The following is a 17,180-nucleotide window of genomic DNA, read 5'->3' on the forward strand; positions in this document are numbered from 1 at the left end:
CCCTGCTCCAGTCCTCAGTTTCTGTCACGTGTCATTCTTTTTGTTTGTTGTACAGTGTGTGCCTAGTTTGTGTAGTTGTGTCCTGATCCCAGTTCATTCCACCATGCTCCAGTCCTCAGATTATGTCACACGTCATTCTTTTTGTTTGTTGTACAGTGTGTGCCTAGTTTGTCTCGTTGTGTCCTGATCACAGTTCACTCCTTCCTTCTCCAGGCCTCAGTTTCTGTCACATGTCATCCTTTTTGTTTGTTGTACAGTGTGTGCCTAGTTTGTCTCGTTGTGTCCTCATCCCAGTTCACTCCTCCCTGCTCCAGGCCTCAGTTTCTGTCACACGTGTCATTCTTTTTGTTTGTTGAACAGTGTGTGCCTAGTTTGTCTCGTTGTGTCCTGTTCCCAGTTCAATCCACCCTGCTCCAGTACTCGGTTTTTGTCACACTTCATTCTTTTTGTTTGTTGTACAGTGTATGCCTAGTTTGTCTAGCTGTGTCCTGACCCCAGTTCATTCCTCCTTGCTCCAGTCCTCAGTTTCTGTCACACGTCATTCTTTTTGTTTGTTGTACGGTGTGTGCCTAGTTTGTCTCGTTGGGTCCTGATACCAGTTCATTCCACCCTGCTCCAGTCCTCAGTTTTTTTCACACGTCATTCTTTTTGTTTGTTGTACAGTGTGTGCCTAGTTTGTCTATTTGTGTTCTGGTCCCAGTTCATTCCTCCCTGCTCCAGTCCTCAGTTTGTCACACATCATTATTTTTGTTTGTTGTAAAGTGTGTGCCTACTTTGTCTAGTTGTGTCCTGATCCCTGTTCATTCCTTCCTGCTTCAGTCCTCAGTTTCTGTCACACATGTCATTCTTTTTGTTTGCTGTACAGTGTGTGCCTAGTTTGTCTAGTTGTGTCCTGATCCCAGTTCACTCCTCCCTGCTTCAGGCCTCATTTTCTGTCACATGTGTCATTCTTTTTGTTTGTTGTACAGTGTGTGCCTACTTTGTCTAGTTGTGTCCTGATCCCTGTTCATTCCTCCCTGCTTCAGTCCTCAGTTTCTGTCACACATGTCATTCTTTTTGTTTGCTGTACAGTGTGTGCCTAGTTTGTCTAGTTGTGTCCTGATCCCAGTTCACTCCTCCCTGCTTCAGGCCTCATTTTCTGTCACATGTGTCATTCTTTTTGTTTGTTGTACAGTGTGTGCCTAGTTTGTGTAGTTGTGTCCAGATCCCAGTTCACTCCTCCCTGCTCCAGGCCTCAGTTTCTGTCACACGTGTCATTCTTTTTGTTTGTTGTACAGTGTGTGCCTAGTTTGTCTAGTTGTGTCTAGGTCCCAGTTCATTCCTCCTTGCTCCAAGCCTCAGTTTCTGTCTGGTCCTCCTTCCAGACCTTCATGTAATGCCTTGTGCCTACTATACCCTCCACCAGGACGATCTTGGCTTGGTAGAGGACACGACTCACAAGTGTGTTGCTGTATTGGTACAATTTCTGCCAGGGCCTGCTGTAGGGCGGTGCGACCGGTGCAGCCGCACCTGGCGCCGACTTTGTTGGGGGGGGTGGTATGTTTAAAAAATATTTTTTGGTTGAAAAGCAGGTTAACTTACTCGGCGTCCAGCAGTTTTCAGGCAGCAATAAACAATTTAAACAAACTCTGGTGAGTAATATTCCTACTGGCGAGAGACTCGATGTTGTCTAGAGGCAGTTTAGCCTTTTCATAAATTAAAAGCGGAGGGTTAATGTGCCTGCTGCAAAGAACGTGCACCACGGAACTGAGTGTGAGTGAACTACGTGTAGTGCTATAAAAATGAAATTTATGTCAGACAGGGGCTGTGGGAGATGGGGGGCACTTCCGGAGGGTGGTGGTGAGGGAATTCATTGAGAAGAAGGCCATGGGTGCAGGGGGTGCCAACAGAGATTATTGCACCAGGCGCCACCAGCACTAAAACTGGTCCTGATTGCTGCTTAACTTGTTTGGTGCTGCCTTGTAAATTGCATTTTAAAACAAATATTTGATATGACAATTCTGGGAGGAATGTCCAGTGTAACTCAGGCTGGCCACATTTTCGAGGGAAACTGGTGGAAGCTACCCCTCACGGCTACCACAGGAGCCTAAAGCAGTGGAAACTTCCAGGTGAACTTTATCTAACAAAAGTCCCGCTTGTCGCCTCTCCATTCAGAGCGAACAACAATATAGTTATAATTGGTCTGGAATAATTGATATGCATTTCATGGTCTATTGATAACTTTGTTTTTAACTTTAATGTTTGAATATACTTAATAAAATCCATAAACTGATGCATATTAAGGCACACGATTTATTGTTAGAATTCAATGAGTTAAATGCCGTAACTCATTTTGCTTTTAGTTGCTCAGACATCTTGTGGCGGGTTCAGCAGCATTTCTCGCCATCTCCCCAGGCTCCGCCCATCTGAGGCTAGATGATGGTACAGAAGCATGCCAAGGCTGAGCGGGGGTGTCCTCCCCCGGGATGGATGGACCGCTGTGCCATCGGGGCTGGGCCTTCAGCAATGCTGCTCTTCAAAGTCAGGTAAGTACAAATACATGTTTGGTCCCTGTTAGCTGTTTGTCGGTTTCCATTTGATGTGTAAGTGATCAAGCCTGTTATCTAAGAGAATTTAGTGGTAACGTGTGTCCCAATAAACGATGTTTCATAAAGAACCTCTGCTGTTTCTAAGCGCCTTAAGTAAAATTATTATTATCCAATGTAATGGTCTCAATTTATCGACCTCGGAAGGATGGAAGGCTGAGTCTAACTCGCTACTGTTCACATTTCCTGGCAGCAGATGTCAGCTGCAAGCTCTAACTCAATGAGGCGGCTGCTAGATGCACCATATTTATAGGACACATGGATAACCCCTGGCAGTCCAAGAGGCAGAAGCTGGTTTCAGGGTGCTAAGAACTGAAGGATGTTCAGTGCATCCAGCCCTGACATCTGCACCGGAGTGGCACGCACTTTTCGCACAGACACTTTGCTCACAGGCACTTTAAGCGCAGGCACTTTTTGCACAGGCACTTTGCTAACATGCACTTTACTCACAGGCACTTTTCTCACAGGCACTTTACTCACAGGCACTTTACTCACAGGGTCTTTTCTCACAGGCACTTTTCTCACAGGCACTTTACTCACAGGCACTTTTCTCACAGGCACTTTTCTCACAGGCACTTTACTCACAGGCACTTTTCTCACAGGCACTTGGTTACCAGGCACGGGCATGATTTGCTGTTGTGAAGAAGTAATTATCCTGGCTTCTGTGTCAGACTTCTTAGGTAAGGAAATGTTTCGCAAGTTACTCTTCGTTGTACCAGTAGGCCTTATGTCCATTTGGACTATATTTCTGGAAAACTGCCATGTGGAACCAAATATTTGGTTTGCTCTCAAAAGTGAATGTCGGTGCGAGAGCCCCTGGAGCCACTTTGGAGGAGACAGATTTGCTTGCTCACTTGAGCACCAAGGATAGGATATCACCTTCGCACCTTAGGACCCTCACCTTAGCGCCTGGAGACCCTCAGGGTGATTAGCCACGCTCTACAAATCCCGATTGATTGATGGACCCACAGCCCTGGATCACAACAGGCACACATGCCCTCAGACACACATTACCTGCTGCTTACACACGTTCTGCCAACACCACAGTTAGGCGCACCTCGGCACCTGCAAGGTGGCTCTACTCAACTCGTCTTGACCAAACATACCCACCACCTCAGTCATCTCCTCCCTCAAACCCCAGCCCGAGAAGTATTCTGACATACTCGAGCTCACCTCCCTTCACCAACCCCACCCCAGTTTAACCCCCGCTCCCCTCTCATGGTCCGGCCCTGATCTTTCTGCTTCCCAGACCTTGCGCTGACCACACCGGTCCCTCTGCTGAGTCTCCTGCAGAAAAGGTCCACAGAGGATGCTCTGTGACGACCCTCTGCTCATCCTGACTCCGTCCACCACTTCCACCCCCATCAAGCGCAATTTTCAGTCAGCCTCTGGATTCTACGCAGCACCATAACTGTTATGTTATGTTAATATAACTTGATGAAGCGCAACGAATCATGCCACGAGGTATATCTCTGCGCTCAGCCAGCACATAACCCATGACCAGAGACTAAACCAGCCTTATTTTCAAGATTGTCGTAGCGAGATCTGCGCAGCGACGAAGATGAAGAGGGACTTGATTCCCGGCAGTAGGAGCCGTGAAGGAGAGGGCTCCTTCAATGCACCTAGAAGGGTTTGAAGGAGAGGGCTCCTCCAATGCATGTAGAAGGGTTTGAAGGAGAGGGCTCCTCCAATGCATCTAGAAGGATTTGGAGGAGAGGGCTCCTCCAATGCATCTAGAAGGGTTTGAATGCATCTAGAAGGGTTTGAAGGAGAGCCTCCTCCAATGCTTCTAGAAGGGTTTGAAGGAGAGGGCTCCTCTAATGCATCTAGAAGGGTTTGAAGGAGAGGGCTCCTCCAATGCATCTAGAAGGGTTTGGAGGAGAGGGCTCATCCAATGCATCTAGAAGGGTTTGAAGGAGAGGGCTCCTCCAATGCATCTAAAAGGGTTTGGAGGAGAGGGCTCCTCCAATGCATCTCGAAGGGTTTGGATAGTTTGTGTAAATTGGTCCTAAGATGCAACCCCTTCCTTCCGTCGCTATCTTAGAACCATCCCCTGCCCCGCTGAGTCCAAGCATGACCTCAAACCACACCCACATGCCAGGAACGTGCAAGCCAATGAGAAGCCGGCACTTGTGCATCAAGAGCCTGCCAGTGAAAGTGTGTCCTGTGCATCCTTGCACCCAGGCGGGCATGCTTAACAAAACATCACTCAGCATAGCAAGTCACCTGCATGATATGGAAAGAGCAGGAATGTGCCGTACTTAACAGTGTGCTGCGCATTCTTTCCCTGCGCTGATGCACAATGTGCTGCCTAGCGCCAACGCAGGCACCCTTGCACTATTGTGTAAGATTTGCCTGCATCGCAGACAGGATTGTGTTTCTCCGGACGGGGCACCTTCCTGCAGGAAAACAATGCTGAGAGGGTGTTTCCTCTTTCTTCGTGTGCTTCTTTCTTTGTGTGCTGCAGAATGCAGTACACCTAGAAAGCGGAAACAACAAGGAGAAATAAAGATGTTTCTCCTCGTTACGCCTCAACAGGGTAGGCGTAGGATTTTGATGCATTCCCACATCTATCAATAATGGTAAATCTGGGAATGCACCAAAATCCATCTGTGGATGCTTGGGAACACCCATGCTCCACCCAAGGGGCGCCTTCCTAGGGCAGAGTCACGCAACACAATGATTTGTGCTTTGCTGCGCTGCGGTACTCAGGATTTATCAAACCAGGCAAGGCCACGCAAGGTGTCCTCGCCTGGCTTGATAAATCTAACTTAAGAGTTGCGACAGTCTTACACCCAGTTGCGTGGCGAAAGAGCGACACAACTGTGTTAAATATGCTCCATATTGTACACAGAAATGTCTCAAACTGTGTTCGTCATCCCAATCTTCTGCTGTTCTTCAGTGCCGCTTCCTGACTCTACAAGTTCCTTATAACAGAATAGGTCCTTGGCCTCTCATCAATACAGATTGAATGACAGTTATTGACAGTACTAAACCACCTTCTTATTTGTGTTTTCCAACCTTGTCTTGCAGCATTCAATGACCTACCAATAGCTGATGGAGGTCACAGGAGTGAGGGGAGAGTGGAGGTCTTCTCCACAACAATCTGTGATGATACCTGGCTGTGGTCTGTAAGGCAGGTCAGATGAGGTACAGCTCAGAAGACCACTCAAAACCTACCCACACTGCTGGACTTCTTTCACTGCAACGGATCTGAGACCAGTTTGTCCCAGTGCGCTTCTGCACTGGTAGGAGAAGACCACACAGGCTGTCCACAGAAACAAGCCGGGGTGATCTGCAATCAAAATAAGGCCCTGCATATTGTGGATATGAAAATACAATGCTGACATTTTACTAAATTAACACCTTTGGTGTTCAGAATATTACCCCTTGAGCCATTTGTCACCTGTGTTTTAGTCTTTGTGGGAGCACAGTAAAACTCTTAAATGTACAAACATTGAATCAACTTAGATATGCAAGTCACTGACCAAAAGCCATGGTTTAACTTGTCCAGATGGCATGGAAATACCATATTTAATTCTTTCTAGAAACAAATGCAATCCTGCTGCCACCGCCTCCAGATTCTAATCACACTTTGTGCTTTTTTGTTTGAATGTTGCCTTTTTACTGTGCTATTCTACAGTGTCCAATGAAAGACATTGATTTGCTGACCACAGATAACACTTTTCACAAAATGTGAGCCTTCTTCCGGTTCATGAGACGTTTTCCTTCCTTTAACGAAACGTGTACTTGGAGTTTGGTAAATGGGTTACTCCATCACAAATATAACAGATTTCCCATCCACCATGATACAAGTGCATTATATCCTATGACACTTGTGATAAAGTTGGTGGTTGTTAGAAATGGGGTCTTTGGTTGGCAGTCAGGATACCCCCTGTCCAAGCACGGACCCTCACTCTAGTCAGGGCAAAGGAGAAACACACCTGCTTAGCCCCCACTCACCCTCTTGGTGGCTTGGCATGAGCAGAAAGGCTTACCTCAGATGCAATGTGTAAAGTATTTGTACCAACACACACAGTAATACAGTGAAAACACTACAAAATGGACATCACACTAGTTTAGAAAAATAGGTGATATTTATCTAAATTAAACAAGACCAAAACGACAAAAATTCAACATACACAAGTCAATCTATGAATTTTCAAAAGAATGAGTCTTACTCTATAGAAAACAATGAAACGTTGTTGTTACACAAAGTACCTGGTTAGCGCAAAAAATAAAGCCGCACGGGCGAGTGTGCATTGGAAAAGTCAGCGATGCGTCGATTCCTTTCTCACAAATGAAGCCGTGTGTTGTTTCTTCTCCGATCTGGTCGGCGATGCATCATTTTTCTCCCTCGCAAGAGTTCGATGCGTCGATTTCCGGACAGGGCACCTTGGATAAGCGCAGGTTCACGATGACTTTGATGTCTAGCAATGATGCATGTGAAATCCGTTCGCAAACTGCGCTGTGTGGGGTTTGCGACGCTATCAGCAGCTGCAAGTGGGTTTGTGCTGTTTCTCCAGCTGCGATGCGTTGATCTCCCAGCTGCGATGCAAGGGGAGCATTGATATTTTTCCTGCAAAGCAGGTTGTGCGTCGTTTATCAGCTGCGTTGCAGATGCTTCGAAAATTTCCTCGCAAGGCGTTTTGTGCGTGGATTTCAGCCATTGTTCTGCCAACTTCATCTTTCAAGGGCCTGGGGACTGGACAGGGCACCGCTTGGCAGGGCAAATGTCTCCGCAGAGAGTCCAGGTGCTGGCAGAAGAAGTCTTTGATGGTCTTGAGACTTCAAAACAGGAGGCAAGCTCAGTTCAAGCCCGTGGAGATTCTTATCAAGCAGGAATTCACAACAAAGTCCTGTCTCTGTCCCCTTTCACAGGCAGAAGCAGCAACTGAAGGATAGCCCAACAAAGCACAGTCCCAGGCAGGGGCAGCTTTCTCCTCAGCTCTTCAGCTCTTCTCCTTGACAGAGGTTCCTCTTGATTCCAGAAGTGATCCAAAGTCAAGGGTTTTGGGTCCCCTACTTAGACCCCTTTCTGCCTTTGAAGGGGGCAAACTTCAAAGGAAAGTCTTTTTTGTTCACAAGATCCTGCCTTGCCCAGGCCAGGCCCCAGACACACACCAGGGGGATGGAGACTGCATTGTGTGAGGGCAGGCACAGACCTTTCAGGTGTAAGTGACCACTCCTCCCTTATTGTAGCTCAGATGGCTCATCAGCACATGCAGCCTACACCCCAGCGCCCTTTGTTTCACTGTCTAGAGGAGATTCACAAACAGTCCAACTGTGAGTCTGACCCAGACGGGGAATCCACAAACAGACAGAGTCACAGAATGGTTTAAGCAAGAAAATGCCTACTTTCTAAAAGTTGCATTTTCAAACTACCAATCTAAAAACCAACTCCGCCAACAGATGTATTTTCAAATTGTTCAGAGACACCAAACTCCATATTTTTATCTGTTTTCAAAGGGAATCTACACTTTAGTAACATTTAAAGGCAGCCCCCCATGTTAACCTATGAGAGAGATAGCCCTTGCACATTGAAAACCAAATTTGGCAGTATTTCACTGTTAGGACATGTAAAACACATCAGTACACGTCCTACCGTTAACATACACTGCACCCTGTCCGTGGGGCTAACTAGGGCCTACCTTAACAGGTGCCTTACATTTATAAAAAGAGAAGGTTTAGGCCTGGCAAGTGGGTACGCTTGCCAAGTTGAATTGGCAGTGCAAAACTGCACACACAGACTCTGCAGTGGCTGGTCTGAGACATTTTGACAGGCCTACTACTATGGTGAGGCACAATCAGTGCTGCAGGCCCACTAGTAGCATTTGATTTACAGGCCCTAGGCAACTCTAGTGCACTGTACTAGGGACTTACTAGTAAATCAAATATGCCCATCATGGAAAGCCAATTACACAAATAATTTCACATAGGAGCACTTGAACTTTAGTACTGGATAGCAGTGGTAAAGTGCTCAGAGTATCAGAAACAGCAAAAAAAGAGTCTAGCACACATTAACAACTTGGGGAACAGAGGCAAAAAGTTGGGGGAGACCACGCCAAGGATGCCAATTCTAACATGTTGTATTACGATCTCCATAGAATATAATAGGATCATAATAAGGCAGACGTTTGTGACGGAGTAAGCCAAGATAGTAATCAGGCCCAAAGTCTGGACAAGACTCTAGAAGTGCTGCTGTTGCTGAATTGTTGAACTGTATGTAGTACAAGTACAAGTACAAGACCTGCCTGGATAATGTGGGTGTTATAACAATCATTCTGTCAGGGGCAGCCAGGATTATATTTAGTAGTTAGTAAGCAGTGGAATCCCTTTTCCCAAAAGACGGACATACACAAGAGATCCACTCTGTATATTTGAGGAAGTCTTTATTCAGTATTAAAATCGTCTTCTAAGGAAGTATTTCTGAATAAGCCTTATTGCAGAAAGAAAATAATGACAATAAGCAAGAACATGTAAAGTCAAGGAAAAGCATATCAGATGGTGATCATTAACACAAATCATTGGTGGACTCAGTCCCTCTCTTCTTAGCCTCTAGGCAACGGCTATATTGACAAAAAATATCCCTTGTAGTTTTGTTTCCTAGATGGCCTCTTTACACACATACCTTCCTCTCATGATTACTCAATGTTTCTCATTCTACAGTGAGTGAGGGTAGTTTGTGTCTTTCTTTTGTCGTGCTTTGCCTGAGAAGGCAACAGATATCACCAGCCGTCACCGGAGAGGGACCTCCAGACATAAGCTTCCATCTTCCATACTCCCCGGAAATCTGAAGAGTCTCTCTGCTAAAATACCCATGCATACAACTTATATACCATCTCTTAACATTATTATGAGAAACGCAGGCCTCATAACTTGCGATGGAAGGTTTGAAAAAGAATTGCAAATTTCTCCTGCACATTTGCCTAAATCTATTGTGCTTTGTAAAATCATATTGTTGAATTTCTAACAGGAGCAGTTCAACCTACTTCAGGACATCTCACTAGCTAATGAGTATTGTAATAAAATACAGATCACAACTATGCATTTATAATGAATAAAAGAATAAATGAATGCCACACTAGGCTAAAATAAAAAACACAAAGTACGACAGTAGTCATGTCCAGAACCTCAGCCATGTCCAGTAAAAGAGGCATGTATTGCAGCCATGCCAAGTTCTGTAGGTGTCTGAAGGCACCATGTCATGCACAGTAGGCATGCAGAGGGGTCACCTGAAGCTCACTGTGCAGGTACAGGAGCCATGACAAGTGTGTGCAGCAATCATGGCAGATACCGTAGGCATGTACAGTAGCCATGTCAAGTACCATCATTGTGTACAAACTTCAAGCACAGTAGGCATGCACTATAATGACGTGAAGCTCTAAACTGTAGGCATGTAGAGTAACCATGTCAATATCTTAGGTGAGTGAAGCCACCACATCAAGTAGGCACGTGCAGTAGGCATGTGAAGATCATTAGACATGCGCTGTTGACTACCAAGTCCACTAGGCAAGTGCAATAGCCATTTCAAGCTCATTTGGGAAGCGCTGTAGCCAGCTACAGTACCAATGCCATTGACTGCAGGCCATGTCAAACACAGCAGATGTGTCTACCTGAGCAGGTGTGTACGGTAGACATTTCAATCATGGTACCAAAGCCATGTCAATCAAGTATAGTATGCATGTTCTGTTGACTGCCACGTTGAGTAAGCCTGTATAGAATCCGTGTCAAGTACAATAGATGTGTGCAGCAACCACGTCAAGAACCATTGTCATGCACTTCAGCCACATCAAGCACAGTCGCTCTCTACAAAAGGAAAACATAGCAGGCATGCACAATAATCATGTAAAGCACAGCAGCATGCACAGTAATCATGTGAGTACACTAGGCAGTAGGCATGCACTATAGGTTGTTACGCCCAGTAGGCATGTACAATAGCCTTGTTGACTGCAATATCATGTAATGTACCCATGTGCAGTTCCCACTTCAAGCACATTTTGCTCGTACAGTACCCATGCCAAATGCGATAAACACATAGTATTTTCATGAACAGTTTTCACGTACAGTAGACGTATCAGGCACTCTAGTTGCCTACAGTAGTAGTGTGAAGTATCACATGAATGCACAGTTGCTATGACAGATAGAGTAGCTTGTCCAGGGGCCGTATCAAGTCTTGCACTGGAGCATGTACGGCATCTGGGTCAAGCTCCCCCTCCTCAGCAGCACCTTACACGATAGATGAGCCCAGTGAGGGTTTTCCTCAGTTTAGAGTTGCCCAGAATTATGATTAAAGAGTTAAAAGCTGGGAAGCTAGAAAATATGAAAGTCTGTATTAAATATTCAGGGGTCCCTGGTACGACCACATTGAACTTTACGAAAAACTGAAAGATGAACATCAAGACATAGAGGGTGAAAAAAGACGTGATCGTTCTCATAGCACCGCAGTAAGCATCGAGGCGGGTGCTTCGGAAGCCATCTTCATTGTGCCTCATACGCCTCATGTGAGTGCAGATAAACTTGAGGATTGCGATGGTGAAGAAGGTTAGCATTGCCATGCACAATGAGCTAACAGTAGCGTTTATTATGAAGAGGATGGATAAATGTCCCCTTAACGCCCAGGCATGACTGGGGCCTACTTCAGAGGCATTTGAAGGTGCAATGATGGAGGTGTTCGCAATTGCATCCCCTTTGGTATTGAGAAGTAAATCAGTGGTGAGGATACCTACACAGCTGGCCACAAAAATAAGGACGCAGCCCAAAAGTAGCCAAGGCACAGTCCCCGGGAACTTCACCTTGAACCTCACGAAGGACGGGCTGTTGATATTTAGGATCTTCACGTAGAAGTAGATCAACAGCACTGTGGTGAACATGATGCTGCAACAGCACAAGTAGGACATGACAATGCGAAGAAATTTGTGGACCTGATCCTGTTTGTAGATTTCTACCCAGAACCAATGACATATTGTGCGTGCAAAATAAATGCACAAGTGCAAAATATTGGTGACAGCCAGGCTGACCAAGATGAGGTCTAAAGAGTGGAGATCAATGCTGCTTTCGACCCATTCAGTGAAATTCACTGTGAGGATGAATATATTGCCCACTGCTCCGAAGACGAAGAAGACACCATGAAAAAACAATGCAGCTATATCTCCGGGAGCGAGCATTTTGCCCTATGGATACTCTGTCTTCAGATGGTGTTCTTGGTAAAACACAGGTTTCTCTTGTTCAGAGTCATCCGGAGATACTCTTGCTCGATTTAATGTCATGTCAAACTTTGTTCTCTGTGTTCAGTGCAATTTGTATTGTCACATTCAGCCACATGACTCATGCAAATGGTGTTATCATTTCTGTTTGCTGTCAAGGCATGTGTTCTACCAAATCCTTCCATCTCTCTAGGCATCAGACCAAAAGTAAAATATGCCCCTATTTCCATCGATGCAATTCAAATCCTGCATCTAAATGTGGATCAGGTAAGAGCTGTACATGGGGTGAGGATTAGCTCTTTTGAAAATAATTTGCATTTACACCTGGTACGACAAATAACTCCATTATAAACTAATCATGAATCATGCAATCATGAGTTTCAATCCTCCCAAACACTGGGGCTCAGTTTTACTAATATTTTGTGCCGTGGGTGCACAATGGATTTCGGGATTTAAAAAGCTATGCAAAGAATTGTGTTACTTTGCCAGGGAAAAAATGACCAAAGCACCGCCAACAGGCTGGCGGTGCTTTTTTCCATATTCTGACCGCGGCGGTACCGCCGCGGTTGCATCGCCGGGGCCGGCGGTTTCCCGCCGTTTATGCCCCGGAGGGGATAATCCGCCAGGGCAGCGCTGCAAGCAGCGCTGCCCTGGGGATTATGACCCCCTTACCGCCAGCCTGTTTCTGGCGGTTTGCACCGCCAGGAAGAGGCTGGCGGTAAGGGGTGTCCTGGGGCCCCTGGGGGCCCCTGCACTGCCCATGCCACTGGCATGGGCAGTGCAGGGGCCCCCTAACAGGGCCCCGGCCAGCTTTTCACTGTCTGCATAGCAGACAGTGAAAAGCCGACGGGTGCAACTGCACCCGTCGCACGCCCGCAACACCGCCGGCTCCATTAGGAGCCGGCTCCTGTGTTGCGGCCTCATTCCCGCTGGGCCGGCGGGCACAAACTTGGTTTGCGCCCGCGGGCCCAGCGGGAATGTCGGAATGGGAGCCGCGTGAGTGCGGCCGCATTGGCGGGCGGCGGTAGCCGCCCGCCAAGGTCGGAATGACCCCCTTTGTGTCAGAAAGGAGTTACATGGATGGAGCATGAGCTTTTCAGTGCATCCCCCCATATATTTTGATGCAAAACCATATTTACTAAAGTCTGTACCCCTGGGTTTACTTCAAAATAGTGTGCATACCTAAGGCTGTTGTATCGTGGATAAATATCTTTATTTCTCCTCGTTACTACCTCTTTACATGTGTGCAGTTTTTAGTAGCACACATACTAAGAGAATAAGGCCCTGATTTATATTTTTTTTACGCAAACCTGCGTTAGCGCAGGTTTGCGTCAAAAAGCTTACCTTCGGCTAGCGCCATTCCTGGAAGCCAGCCGGGCATCATATTTAAAGAATGATGCTAGCCGGCGGTAAGGCCCGATTAGAGTCAAAATAAATTACGCTAACAGGGTGGGGGAGGCGTAGGGGAAACAGGAGGTTGTGCGTCAAAGAATGGAGCTAGTCAGGTTAGAGTCAGAGAAATGACTCTTACCTGACTAGCGTCACCTGGGCATGGCCATTGGGCACAGTGCTATGTAGGGGGGCCCAAGTTAGGCCCCCCATGGCACTTGAAAAAAAAAAAATTACCTGGACATACCTGGGATGGGTCCCCCCATCCTTAGATGTCCTCCAGGTGTGGGTGGGGGTGGGTGTTCCTGGGGGCAGGGAAGGGCAGCTGAGGGATGCTTCCATGGTCTCTGACCATGGAAAATAGCCCACTGGTCCCCTAATGCCTGCCCTGACCCAGGTGTTAAATAATGGCACTAAGCAAGATTAGTGCCACTATTTAAGGCCCTTCTCCTCCCGTTCGTGATTTTTGCACGGGAGGATAAATAAGGCGCTAGGGACTTTGAGTCATTTTTAGCCCGGGAAAGCCCACCTTGCATCTCATTGACTCAAGGTAGGTTTTCACTGTAAAAAAATGACGTTAACTCCAATATTTTGACGCAAGACGGATTTATCGTCAAAATATAAATATGTAGTTAAGTGTATGTATAAGGTAGGACGTATACTAGTGTGTTTTATACGTCGTAACATTGAAATATCGCCAAATTTGGTTTTCACTGTGCAAGGCCTATTTCACTCATAGTTCAACATGGGGGCTGACTTTAAATATTATGAAAGTGCAGATTCCCTTTGGGAGCAGATAGAAATTTGGAGTCTCTGAACTCCCAATTTAAAAATACATCTTTTAGTAACGTTTTTTTTTAGATTGTGTGTTTGAAAATGCCACTTTTAGAAAGTAGGCATTTTCTTGCTTAACCCATTCTGTGACTCTGCCTGTTTGTGGATTCCCTGTCTCGGTCAGTTTGACAGTTGTGCTGCTTGCACATCTCCTCTAGACAGTGACACAAAGGGAGCTGGGGTGTAGCTTGCATATCCTGATGAGCCATCTGTGCTGAGAGGGAGGGCAGGAGTGGTCACTCATACCTGAAAGGGCTGTGCCTGCCCTCACACAATGCAGTCTCCAACCCCCTCTGTGTGTCTGGGGCCTGGCCTGGGCAAGGCAGGATCTTACAAACAAGAGAGACATTCCTTTGAAGTTTGCCTACTTCGAAGGCAGAAAGGAATATAAGTAGTGGACCCAAAACCCCTGAAAATTAGATCACTTCTGGAATCAAGAGGAACCTCTGCCAAGGAGAAGAGCTGAAGAGCTGAGGAGAAGTGCTGCCCCTGCCTGTGACTGTGCTTTGTTGGGCTATCCTGCAGTTGCTGCTTCTGCCTGTGAAAGGGGACAAAGACTCGACTTTGCTGTGCATTCCTGCTTGAGAAGAGGTTGTATACAGGTCTGAGATGGGCCGTGGCTCACCTCACACAAAGCCAACCATCCTGTCAGCATACACATATGATAAACCCGTTTAATGCCATCTTAGAATCAGGCACATGTAAACAGCATGCACACACACACACACTTGTGCACACACATACCATGTGCAATCCACACAATCCACCCACACACATTCACACACATGCACACACACAAACCACACACACACATGCCCTTGTGCAATTATATGTGTCCCAGGCATAATGAAGACAAAAGAACCCTCCAAAGGAGGTTGCACAGACATTGACAATGGGGTCAGTAGGCCTTCACTTTCAGGTAAGAAGGCACATCTCCATGACTGCTAAAACTGATGCCACCAATGTAAGTGTCTGTTAGCTAGGGTAGCCTTGTCTAGGTGGTGGTACTTTGGGGGACTTTCATCCCTCAAAGTACTTTGATCAGTAGTGGGCAAGAAGAGAAGAAAATATGTGGCCCCAAAGACATCCTGTAACTGAAGATGGAGGTATATCCCAAGTATCTGGCCCAAAGTGGTTCAGAAAAAAAGGAAAAAGACCTGGCTCTGTCATGGACAACTGGAAGAAAGATTAGATTTGGTGAAGCTAATTGCCCCTTCAAATTAACAACCCAGACAAGGGCGGTGAGAGAAGACACTGCCACAGCTGATGCTCGGAAGAAACCAGCAAACTTTCCCACAAATATCACATTTAAGTTCTCTGAGAAAAGCAAAAGCCACAGCGGGGGAACTATGCCACACACTCATCCAGCCTGGTATGTTCGCTCAGTGAGCTAATGCAGCCACTGCTGGTATCTCTGCTTGACCCATGGTCACAGCGTCAGTTTCCACCAGGTTTATTTAGGCTTTCACACTGCTGAGGTCAATCTAATAAGTACAATTAAGATGGTAAGTGTTGGAAAATGGGTTATTGGTAAGGGCAGGTAGGTACCTACACTTAGCAACAGGCCACTAACCTCCACTAAGGACCAGTTAGGTCTCAGTAAATTAACCCCCGCTCAACCCTTGGTAGCTTGGCAACGAGCGTCAAGGCTTAACTTAGGAGACAGAGTGTAAAGCATTCAAATATCACAAAACAGTAATTAAATAAAACACAGGAAACAGTTTAAAAATCCAAAACCAATTTATAAAAATAGATTATATTTTTATCTTTAAAATGACACCAAAACGAATAAAATCGGATAAGGGGAACCGGAGATATGAATTTTTAAAGAATTATTTTTTTTTTAGCGCCTAGAAACAAAAAGCGCCAATCGGGTCATCTGGTTGCACCTCGACCGGGGCAAAGCCAAAGTTTAAGGCCGACCGCGATGGAGCCCTGCTCGGCAACAGGCCGCGGGAGGACTCGGTTAAAAGTTTACCTTCACACTTAGGGGGTCATTCTGACTCCCGCCGGCCGCGGTAACCGCAGGACCGGCGGGAGCCGCCGAATGACCGCACCGCCATTCTGGCTTTCCCGCTGGGCTGGCGGGCGACCGCCAGAAGGCCACCCGCCGGCCCAGCGGGAAAGCGCCTTCAACGAGGAAGCCGGCTCGGAATGGAGCCGGCGGAGTTGAAGGCGTGCGACGGCTTGCAGCGCTGCCCTGGCGGATTATCCCCTCCGGGGCATAAACGGCGGGAAATCTTAGTGGGGCCCTGTTAGGGGGCCCCTGCAGTGCCCATGCCATTGGCATGGGCACTGCAGGGGCCCCCAGGGGCCCCACGACACCCGTTACCACCAGCCAGGTTCTGGCGGTCAAAACCGCCAGAACCAGGCTGGCGGTAAGGGGGTCGGAATCCCCATGGCATGGAGGATTCCCCAGGGCAACGGGAAACCGGCGGGACACCGCCGGTTTTACGTTTCTGACCGCGGCTGTACCGCCGCGGTCAGAATGCCCATGGGAGCACCGCCAGCCTGTTGGCGGTGCTCCCGCGGTGGACCGCCAGGGTCAGAATGACCCCCTTAGTCTCTTTTTCGAAGATTTTCTTCAGCGGGACGAACCTGCCAGTCCAATCCGACCTCCTGGAGCCCTTCTCCGGATATGCGATGCGGGAATCCTCGGTGGAGATTTTGACCTTCGGACTTAGTCTCTTTTTCGAGGTGAAAATCCTTCGACCGGGGAAAACCTGGATCTTGATCCGACGTCCCTGGAGCCCTCCTCGGATACGCTGGCTGGAAGGTCCCGGTCAACTTTTTACCTTCGGACTTAGTCTCTTTTTCGGAGATTTTCTTTACCGGGACGAACCAGCAAATCAGGCCAGGTCGCGGTTGAGGCAAGCCGGCTAGAGTTGTCGCGGCGGGTCGGTCCCTCTATGGAGCTTTTTTACAAAAGTTCTCCAAACTTCTCCAAACTTCTGGGGCTTCTCCCAGATGTCCTTTTTAAGTTCTTTTGAGGTCCACAGCTCACCCCAAGGGTCCAGAAGTTCTGAGATGGTCCTTGGGGGGTGCGGACTACAACTCCCAGAATGCACCTGGCGCAAACTCCTTTTTGGACAGTGGTCAGCTTGTCGCTTTCTTCAGGAGTTGGTGCAGGGGACTCTGGTTAGCAATTTTTCACCTCTAGCAAACA

The 17,180-nt window shown here is 47.2% G+C and overlaps 1 protein-coding gene across 1 annotated transcript; it reads right to left on the bottom strand.

Annotated features, from left to right (window-relative positions):
• Positions 1-10,804: 10,804 nt before the first annotated feature.
• LOC138246729 (taste receptor type 2 member 7-like) lies at positions 10,805-11,752 on the bottom strand. The gene has a single exon (XM_069201498.1). The coding sequence runs from the start codon at positions 11,750-11,752 to the stop codon at positions 10,805-10,807; it is 948 nt and encodes a 315-aa protein (XP_069057599.1).
• Positions 11,753-17,180: the final 5,428 nt, after the last annotated feature.

The sequence above is a fragment of the Pleurodeles waltl genome, chromosome 7 (genome assembly GCF_031143425.1).
Source record: "Pleurodeles waltl isolate 20211129_DDA chromosome 7, aPleWal1.hap1.20221129, whole genome shotgun sequence".
NCBI classification, from domain to species: Eukaryota; Metazoa; Chordata; class Amphibia; order Caudata; family Salamandridae; genus Pleurodeles; species Pleurodeles waltl.